This window comes from Corylus avellana, chromosome 4 (assembly GCF_965113065.1).
Source record: "Corylus avellana chromosome 4, dhCorAvel1.hap1.2, whole genome shotgun sequence".
Classification (NCBI taxonomy): domain Eukaryota; kingdom Viridiplantae; phylum Streptophyta; class Magnoliopsida; order Fagales; family Betulaceae; genus Corylus; species Corylus avellana.
The window spans coordinates 2,948,591-2,959,302 of NC_142493.1; the positions used below are offsets into that span (position 1 = coordinate 2,948,591).

General features: G+C 35.8%; 2 protein-coding genes across 2 annotated transcripts; both read right to left on the minus strand.

Annotated features, from left to right (window-relative positions):
- Positions 1 to 242: 242 nt before the first annotated feature.
- Positions 243 to 4,242, minus strand: LOC132177245 (cyclase-like protein 2). Its single transcript, XM_059589494.2, has 7 exons — positions 3,801 to 4,242; positions 3,446 to 3,490; positions 2,156 to 2,228; positions 1,909 to 2,006; positions 802 to 872; positions 446 to 581; positions 243 to 332 (listed from the first exon to the last, which is right to left on the minus strand). The coding sequence occupies exons 1-6, from the start codon at positions 4,228 to 4,230 to the stop codon at positions 456 to 458; spliced, it is 843 nt and encodes a 280-aa protein (XP_059445477.2). The 5' UTR covers positions 4,231 to 4,242; the 3' UTR covers positions 243 to 332; positions 446 to 455.
- Positions 4,243 to 5,313: 1,071 nt separating this feature from the next.
- Positions 5,314 to 9,158, minus strand: LOC132179649 (cyclase-like protein 2). Its single transcript, XM_059592406.2, has 6 exons — positions 8,699 to 9,158; positions 7,623 to 7,667; positions 7,149 to 7,221; positions 6,798 to 6,895; positions 6,421 to 6,491; positions 5,314 to 5,457 (listed from the first exon to the last, which is right to left on the minus strand). The coding sequence occupies exons 1-6, from the start codon at positions 9,123 to 9,125 to the stop codon at positions 5,332 to 5,334; spliced, it is 840 nt and encodes a 279-aa protein (XP_059448389.2). The 5' UTR covers positions 9,126 to 9,158; the 3' UTR covers positions 5,314 to 5,331.
- Positions 9,159 to 10,712: the final 1,554 nt, after the last annotated feature.

Consider the following 10,712-nt stretch of genomic DNA (forward strand, 5'->3'; position numbering starts at 1 on the left):
CATGAAATTTGGTGTGATTCAGCCTTAAGAGTCTTATGTCCATCACTGGTAAAGGCTCTTTAGGGTTACTTCTTTATTGTATTGATCAACTGCATAGAACTGTATTACATTGTGTGGTATTTAACTATTTATAAAGAAATTAAGATGTGGTAAACAAGGCAATGTAGACCAAATAAGGTAGGGAATTGATGACAGAAGATGATAATGTACAAAAGTTGCTGAATTTCCTTATAGTTTATAATGTCTCTCCAGCATTATTGAGACACAAGAAAACCTCTGTATCAGTCTTATTCCAGGCACTCAATGCACACCTCATTGGGCTAACATTGTTCCTGTAACAATTTAACAAATATGCAATGAGTTTACCCCCATATATAACTGATAAGAAAGCAACTGGTTAAGCATTTTCCATAGGATGGATTACTTTGAATAACACAAAACTTACAAGGAAATTATCATTTGATGAGAATGCATCTTGTGGGTGATCCATCGGAACCAAGCAACCTAAGAGGTAAGCAATGGACAGAATATATTCCTGGCTGCATGCCATCCAGCTTTAGGCCTTCCAGGAGGATGATTTCCTGAATTTTTCAGCATTTTTAGCAACATTACATGAAATTTGTGACCAAGAAATTGATAGATAATCTACATCAGAAATTTCACTACAAATTAATCTCTGATATAAACCCAAAGTGAGTACCAAACTATAGATATAGTTTGAGAAAGGAATCCCAAATGGGGCTTGGAAAAATTCAACATGGAAGAATCATAAACAGATCGATCAAACAAATACTTTCTTACCCTGCGTTCCAGAAAGACAAGATGAGATGGTGTCAAATCATCATAGGCAGAAACAGATAAATAATCAATTCCTACATTCAATGACAGAAAATGTGTTAGCTAGTGCAACTACTAGCTAGATTTACGAGAGAAAACATAGAAATGCCCCAATAAATGTACCACAGAAAATGTGTTGGTGCCACTAATAGCTAGATCTACAAAAGAAAGCATAGAAATGCCGATTAGAGGAGGCATTTCGTATTCGTGTGTTGGTTTTGGATTGTATTGAGACATGGACATAAAATTATATAAGTCATTTTTAATCTGACACCAAATTTATTTAATTAAATAGATTATACCCTTCAACTCTAACCCTTAATCCGCTAATTTCGTGTTGAGTTTGTATCAGGTTCGCGAGTCAAATTAAAAATTGCCAGCCCTAATTGTCACGTATTAGGTTTAGATCGTGTCGATGCATGAATATAAAACTATACAGGTAAACTTTAATCTGATTTATTTAATTAAGAGATGCTAGGAGTACCAAATCTTTTACCAAGAAAGCCTACCAAACTGATGTGTAACTCATTTATTGGAGAAGAACAAAACAATTAATTACGAAAAATGTAATGGATACCAATGAATGAGTTACAATTCAATTTGGTAAGGTTCTTTTGATAAAAGATTTGGTACCCCTAACATTTCTCTTTAATTAAACGAGTAAGACATTTCAACCTTAACCCACTAATTTCATGTTTGGTTCACATTTCATATCCAAAATTATCGACCAAAGTGCCTCTCTCTCTCTCTCTCTCTCTATATATATATATATACCACCAAGTAGGCTTGGAGTAAGTTCTCGAATCGTCCCATGTGGCAATGTTGGTTGGCCCACAACCTCCTTACCGTCTATGCCCCTAAGAACATTGGTTTTTCAATAAACATATGCTATTATAGCCACACCTAGATAGAATTAGAAGTAAATAAATTTTTCATAGAATATCTCTTGCATTATCTTTTTAATTAGCAGGCATCTACTAAGGTAATTCATAGATGAAAAAAAACAAAAAAAAAAAAAGGACATCAACTGTAGGCATCTCTCTATAAGTACTGTAGGCATATCTTGATTACCAACAAGTTTGATGTCCGTGTTGTCCACCAACCATTTGGTCCCATCTGTCGTAAATCCCACGTAACTTGTGTCGAATTCCTTTTTAAACATGAGCCGCCTGAAATTATAATATGTTTGTGCTTAACTTATAATGCTTAATGAAAAATTGTTAATGCAAAATAATTTTCAATTCTTTTAGATAAAATCATCAATAGAGTGAAAATTCTATAAAAATAAAATAAAATAAAAAAATAGAACTAGATTTACCTGTCGGTATTCAATGTTCTGAAAAGGACACGACGTACTCCTTTAGGAATATTTAAAAACTTCATAACTTCAGCTGTAACGGATAGATTTTATCAGCCCGAGTAATGTTATAAAATCCTCCCCGACTCCTCTCAAATATAATGTAACTTTTAAAATTATTATTGAATTTAATATGACTTTTATTGAATTTTAATCTATTAATAATTTTAAAAATCACATTATATTTAGAAGGATTCGACCCAGTATATGCAAAACTTCCAAAAATAGAAGATAAAAAATGTTCCCATCACTAGGAAAATAAAAAGTTAGATATTGTGAGCTGCCAAAAAACTTTCTGTAGTTCATAGGATTCAAATTTTTTTAAGAGCTAAACCATCCAAAACGACGAGGTAGTTGGACCTCTCTAAAATAGTTTTAAAAAGATCTGGCTTAGGTGCGGTAGTGCAAAACTACCGCACCATGCAGTAGCCCAAAACGACCCAGTTTGGGGTCGTTTTGGGCAATAAAACTATTTTTTAAAGTAATAATATAATATTTATTAAATATTAAAAAAATCAATAATTAAAAAATAAAAATATTAAAAAGTAAAAGAAAAAGAAAAAGAAAAAAATGAAAGGGGTGGCTCCAGCCGAGCCACCCCTTGGCCGGTCTGGGGGTGGACGGGGGGTGGTCCGGCCACCCCCAAAGGGCCAAAAGCCAAAACTTTTTTTTAAAAAAAAAAAAAAAAAAATTCTTTTGGCCTTTTGGGGGTGGCCAGACCATCCCCTTGGCCATGGGGGTGGTTCGTTCACCCCCAGACCGGCCATGGGGGTGGCAGCCACCCCCTTGGCCAAAATGGGGTGGTCCGGCCACCCCATTTTGGCCTCCAGCCACTCCTTTCATTTTTTTTTTTCTCTCTTCTATTTTTTTTTAATATTTTTCTTTTTCTTTAAAAAAAATAGTTTTTTATTGCCCAAAACGACCCTAGACTAGGTCGTTTTGGGCTACTGCATGGTGCGGTAGTTTTGCACTACCGCACCTAAGCCAGATCCGTTTAAAAAATAATTTTAGGATAGTTGATCATTTCAAAATACGTTTCGAAATTAACCAACTATCTCTGAAATAGCCGATGAGGAGCTCCGATCGACCAACACTATGAGTTATTTGGGTGATCTAGTTAAAATTTTTTGGACTAGAATTAATGACGTGGCATAATTAGACCTAATTTTCCTCGTGCTCCTTATCTAATCATATGAATCATGGACCCAAATTCTCTACAATTCTAAGAGACTTGTAGATAAGTTCACTTACCAGTAATGTTCTTGTCCCTTGGAACATCAACTAATAATGCCGGACCTACTGAAAATAAAGAATAAAAAAAATAAAATCATACCAATATCTCATTGACATGCAAGATATGAAGAGCTAGCAAAGTAGCAAACTATATCAAACAACAAAAGAAAGCATTACAGGCCCAGAAAAAGAAAAAGAAAAAGAAAGAAAGCATGACAGAAACTAAGACGAGCATATATAATATTTTCCAGAGAACCAAACAGAACATTTCTCAAAAAAGACATTGAATATTCAAAATTGTTGCAGACAAGCCACATGACTAAGAGGGAAGAGGGAAACAAAACAAGCCTGAGTACAAAATATACAAGATTACCATTGAGTACTTCCAAGTCAAGCGTATCGACATCGAAGCCGGCGTCGTAGTAGTGATCAAAGACATGGCCGGGCGCGTCAACGTGCGTGCCGGTGTGAACGAACAGCTTCATTTCCGATGCGTTGGCGAGCGAGCCATTCTTCATGCTAAGCAGGAGCGAGAGGAACTGGCCCAGCCCCTCCGTTGACTCCCACGACGGCATGTCCGAGGTGTACCTATGGCTTATATCGATGATTCGGCCACCATCATAGACTTCTCGGCGAACCGGGATGAGGTCGTCTTTGTTGTTGGTGTTGATGTTGATATTGGAGAGTGAGCAGTCGGCGGTTTCGGTGGCGCCAAGGTTAGAGGGGTAGGCGGTGGTGGTGGCCGAGAGGGTTGGGATGGTGTTGGAAGCGGCGCAGAGTAGGAGGAGGAGCTGCAAAGTCATGCTTGTTTGTTTGCTGAAGCACTTGAGACGAAGCCCAAGGTGGAGTAGTTTGGTGGGGTTTTCAAACTGGACTGTGAGGATCAATATGACAATATCACAATCTAATTGAATTGTTTAAGGTTTTGCTGTTGAAGATGAGTGGCTGCCCGGTGGGGTGGTTGGTTTGGTGGGGTTTTTTTAAGTTTGACTAAGAGGATCAAAATTATTCATGTTTCCAGATGATTCATCATAATATTATATTTCGATCAACGTTGAACGTTGTAGTAATCAATGAGGAAGAAAAAAATAAAAAATAAAAAATATCAAATAATTGTTTCACAATGTTGAATTAACTGCCGTTCTTTTTTTTTTTTTTTTTTTTTTTTTTTCAGAAGAGATGATGATGAAGAAATTTGTAAACCCAACTCATAAAATTGATTTAATAAGAGAGAGTTGTTCATTCCTTATAAATATGTCCAAAATCTAGTCCACAAACAATGTGAGATTATTTCTCAACACTTTCGCTTAAGTGCAAGCCAATATTTTGTCACTGGATAAGTAGTGTAGGTCCCATTCGTTCTGTTGTAGGCTCTGATACCATAAAGAAATTTGTGGCCCTAACACATCTCATAAAACCGGTTCTATAAGAGAAGATTGTTCATTCCTTATAAACATGTTCAAAATCTTATCCACGGATTATTCCTCAATAGATGAAACAAGAGCAGGCCACGACAAATATATTCATTATTTTCGTGAAATTCTAGCCCCTGCCTCCTCACTTTTCTTTTCTCTCTGGTTCTCTGCCCTGCAATCTCAGTCTCTTGAATTTCTTCTTCATTCACAGCTGAAGAAACAAACAAATATATTCTCTATTCGATCTTCGTCAAAGACAAAGATCTTATAGATGTGTTATGTGTTCTACATTTGTCTTCGGCCGAAGACGAAGAACAGATCTTTGTCTTTGATCGAAAACGAAAATCGACGTCTTTAGCTGACAACGAAGAAAAGTCGTTCGATGACGAAGAAACTAAAACATATAAGAAAGTAGATTTCTCATCAAACGTGGAAAAATCTTCCATAGGGTAGATCACTGTCAATAACATAAAACTTACAACAAAATTATTATTTGATGAGAATGCATCTTATTGGTGATCCCTCGGCACCAAGCAACCTAAGAGGTAAGCAATGGACAGAGTATATTCCTGTTGGGACGTCATCGAGCTTTAGGGCCTCCACAAGAATGATTTCCTGAATATTTAAGAAGTGTTAGCATTGCTTGCAGACCTTACTAGTTACTAGTTCTATGTGAATCCAAACACAACAAAACTCTGTTTTCTTACATTTTATTGCAAGTCATAGACATAAATCCCAATATGGATCACCTATAGATGAGTGAATGATGTTTTTCCATATTGGATGTTGCACTCCTTAATGTAAACGTGGGTAAACAAAGATGCATTGAGTTAACCTAGAACAAGCTGCTCCAATCTAGAGCATCACCCTTCCGCTAGACGCTTATTAGCCAATCCCAATAAGCAGGAAGAAGACATTGATCAAGAGCATTGCCCATAGGTCTATTTTCCTTTACCATGTCAAATAGAAAGGCAATGACGGAAAGATAATGGCAGTTTGTTATTGTTAATACCATCACAATGGCCACTACCGCCTGTGCTCGTTCACATTGAATCCGGCTAATTGGTTTTTAATATGGTTGTACAAAGTTAACAACATAAAAGGTTTTGATTATATGTGAACCTGTTTTTCCTGTTATCTGAACTAGTATCCTGTAAAACAGCACAGCTTGTCACAGCTTTGACTGGAAACCTAGTCCAAGACCAATTACTACAGATTTCATTTTCAATGAGATCTCATCTGATATGGCTCCAACTGCACGGATAACATTTGCTAGGATGATAACATTACATGAGATTCGTACTAAGAGAATTGACAGATAATCAACATCAGAAATCTTATTAGAAGTCCCTGGTATGAGTCCAAGAATTAAAATAAATAAATAAAAAAGAAATAGCAACCTATAGGCTATAACTACAGTTTGAGAAAAGTACCCCAATTTTTGGGGCTGAAAAAAAATGAAATCTCAACCGATAGATACGTTATGCTCAACTAAAATACTAGGTAAAGAAAGAAAAATACTTGGTAAAAGTTAAAACATGGAAGAATCACTATTTTGTCAGACAAAGAATTTCTTACCCTGCCTTCCAAAAAGACAAGATGAGAGGGGATCAAATCATCAAAGGCAGCAACAGATAAATAATCAATTCCTGCATTCCATAACAGGAAATGTGTCAAAGTGCGAATATCAGAAACAGGAAGGAAATTCACTAATGTACTCTCAGTGTACAATAACCAAACACAAGACGAGATTCTGCTAATAAATATATACGCCACTGAGTGAAAAAGTTTTGGTTTTCAATGAAATTTTAACGGGTTAGAATATTGCAAAAAAAAAAAGAAAAAAAAATTTGCAGAAAGCATTTTGCATTATCTGTTGAATTAGCAGGCATCTCTTAAGGTAAGTCATAAATGGAAGACCAAACAAAAACAGGATACTGATTGGCATATCTTACCAACAAGCTTGATGTCAGTGTTCTCCACCAACCATTTTGCCCCATCCTTCATAAATCCAACATAACTTGTGTCGTACTCCTTTTTAAACATAAGCTGCCTGAAATTGCAGTAAGTTTTAGTTCAACTTAAAATGCATAATTTTTTGCCTTCTTAGTTCAAATCTGTTTTTGATTAATAAAAATGGCTTTTAAAAACTCCTAATTTAAATGTGTCAAATGCAATAGTTTCAAGCAAACCAGTATCACCAATAACAAGTTGTTAATGCAAAATATCTTTTTTAGATGAGTTCTATCAATTGAAAATAACTACCATGGTGGAAATTTTACAAAATATGATTCATCTAATCTAACCTGTCAGTATTTAAAGTTCTGAAAAGGACACGGCGTACTCCCCTGGGAATATTTAGAGACTTCATAACTTCAGCTGTAAGGAATGACTTTATCATAGTCTAATACATGCAAAACTTAGAAAATAGAACACATCAAGAATGTTCTCATCACTTGGAAATTATAAGTAGATTTTCATTTAGCTGCCATAACACTTGCTTGTAGTAGGGCCTGAGAAGCACCTGCCTTACATCTTAGGTCTTATATAAGTATTTATGGATGACCATACACATAGACAAGGTCATACCAACTGATACAGCACCATATTTCATCAGAGACATAACATATGAAGAAGCTGACAGAAGAAAATTGAATATCATGTACTGAAATTTTGAAACAGCATCCTCCCTCCCCCACACCCCCAAAAAAAGTTTTCATTTACATGGAGAGAAGGTATCACCAAAAATAAAAAGGTCACAAAGAGAGAAGTCCATTTACCAGTTATGTTCTTGTCCCTTGGAACATCAACTAACAATGCAGGACCTGTTGAAAGAAACAAATATAATCATCACCAATATCTCATCAAGACAAGATGAGAGAATATTTACAAATGATCACATTTTGTCACAGAGAAAGATGAGAGGAAATTACGAAGAGAAAAACATATCAAACAACAAAAGAAAGCATGACAGATAGTAAGATAAGGATTCCGGGGAAACAAAAGGGAATAAAAAAAAAAAGACGCTTGCCAAAGAAAAAATCTAAAACCTACTCTGTAACTTTCCCTATAATGTTTTTTTAGTACTAAGCATTGTAACAGAGATTACGATTAGGAAATGCTGTGAGAAGGATCAAGGATGACTAGGAATTTGTAGAGTAGAATTTCACATATAAGTTACACCTCTTCTCTGAATTTTTTTTTTTTTTTTTTTAAATGGCTTTTCCTTTGCCTTTTCAGTAATTAGTTGAAAGTGTTTTGAGTTGGGTCTACCTCAAACATATGGTGATTGAAAGTTAATTCTCAAAAAAAAATTTTACAGGAAATAATTAGAGAAGAAGAAGACAAAATCATGGCAATATAAACTGAAAAATTCCTATGCAACCAAAAGCTTCCAAGTTCAAAATTTGCAAATGATCATTTAATTTCTAGCTTCATAACAAAGCGTAACAATAAATTCTGACTGCCAAAATACACACACGAAAGAAAAAAAAGAACATAAAAGCAATGAAATCAAGCCCCTGATTAAATATCAATGACCCAAAAGAAAAAACAGAATAAAAAGAAACCCTTTTCGAAATAAGCACTGAGGCAATCTTCCGCTACCTTTTCCACCACAAATCCATACTTAATCAAAACTGTGATATAACAAAACCTCCAGCAATATGGTTGACCACTATACTTAAAAAAATCACCTTTAGAACTTCAAGCTCCAAAACCCCATTATGATTCACATAATAGTAACCAAAAAAATCTTGTTGAGCCTGACATACATGGTGGTGAACCAAAATATCATTGACTTCATCGAACAAACAGCACCCAAACAACCACAAAACAATGAGTTGCTGATAATTACCATTGAGGACCTCCAAGTCAAGCGTGTCGACATCGAAGCCGGCGTCAAAGTAGTGATCGAAAACGTGGCCGGGCGCGTCTACATGCGTACCGGTGTGAGTGGGCAGCTTCATCTCAGAGTTGTTGGCGAGCGAGCCGTTCTTAATGCTCTTCGGGAGCCACAGGAACTGGCCGAGCCCGTCTGAGCCGGTTCCTAATGACTCCCACACCGGCATGTCAGGGACGTACCTGTGGCTGATATCGAAGATTCGGCCTCCACCGTAGACTTCTCGGCGAACCGGTCTGAGCTCGTCTTTACCGGAGAGCGAGCAGTCGGTGGTTACGGTGCCCGGTACGGATGGGTATGCCGGGGTGGTGGAGAGGGCGGGGATCGTATGCGACGTAGCCCAGAGTAGGAGGATGAGGACGAGCAGGGAAGTAGTAGTCATGGTGGATGGTTTGTTGAAGATGGAGGTGGGAGACGTCTGGAAGAGTTAGACTGAGCCGCAGCGGGTGGTCAGTGTGTGTGAGTAAAGGATGAGCTGATAAAAATCCAAACGTTCCGGCGTATAAATAGATGCCGACTCTTTTGGAGCACGGTACGAGGTAAAAGTCGTCAGACACTCTAAAGTTGAGATCGCTTTTAAAATTCTATTCATCTAAAATTTATTGATAATTTTAAAGTCATATTAACATTAACAGAATAATAAAAAAAAAAAACAAAAAAGTCATATTAAAATTTTAAAGTCATATTAATATTAGAGTCATGATTCACTGCACGCGGCGTGCGTAGCACGCCCGTGCAGGAATCACTTTTTTAAAAAAAAAAAAAAAAAAAAAAAAATTTTTTTGCACGCGGCGTGCCATGCACGCCGCGTGCTCTTTATCTTTACCCTTAATATTAACATTAACAGAATAATTAACAGAATAACGTTACTCCATACGGTATATTTAGCTTTTAAGTTGAAAACAAAAAAGAAGAGAATTGGACGAAAGTGAAAAATGTATTTATTTAGCGGAAAACACAAATGCAAGTCTCCATTTATTACAAATAGGAAAAAAAATTTTGAGAAAAAATCAATCTGATCTCATTAATAGAAAAGTTAAGAGCACAAAAACTCTTACAATGAAGATCTTAGCCGAAGCTGAACTAAATGATTACACATCATAGAGGACAATAACAAACTGATCTTATATTGAAATCCAAACTATAATGCCAAACATTCGCTAACTCAGGACTAATCTTCAGTTGTAACAGCAGATTTGCTACAAGCAGACACAATCCAATACATAGATAGCTCTAAAAAATAAATAAATAAAAAATGAGTTAAGTGATTTGAGGTTTTGCAAAATAGCTTGTTAAAAAAAAAAAAAAAAAAAAGTGACCTACTACTCTATGAGGTGAGAAAAAATAAAGTGATTTGGTCATGTTAATGTGTCGTATCAACACTAATCATGTTGTGACACATATCTCTTACAAAGTTATAATGCCAAAAAGGGCGAAAGCATATGGCTTGTTTGGCAACAGTTTTTTGTGCAATTTTTATTTCTCAATTTGACTTTAGTTTTGGGTATAGAAATGCCAATATATATATATATATATATATATATATATAACACACACAAACACACACACACACACATATATATATATATATATATGTGTGTGTGTGTTTGTGTGTGTGTGATCCCGTGGCAAGGGGTAGGTGTGGAGTAGGTCCTGGGATGCCCCATGAGGGCAACATTGGCTGGCCTGTAAGCCTTCTTAAAGCTTTCACATTTGGTCACCAAATGTTTTGCAAATATTTAGCTAAAAACACCTTTTTCTTTTTTTTCTTTTTCTACCTTTAACTCTCTACCTTTTTTAAAACATATTCTACTTATAATTTAGCTATTCACTTTTACTATTTCATTTTGAATATTATTTATTTATCTATTTTTACTATTTCCAAAAAGAGATGGAATCATATCATTTTTTTATTAGTTTTTTAATGCATTGTTTATCAGCTAGTCAATTCCTTAGCTCAGGGTTAAGC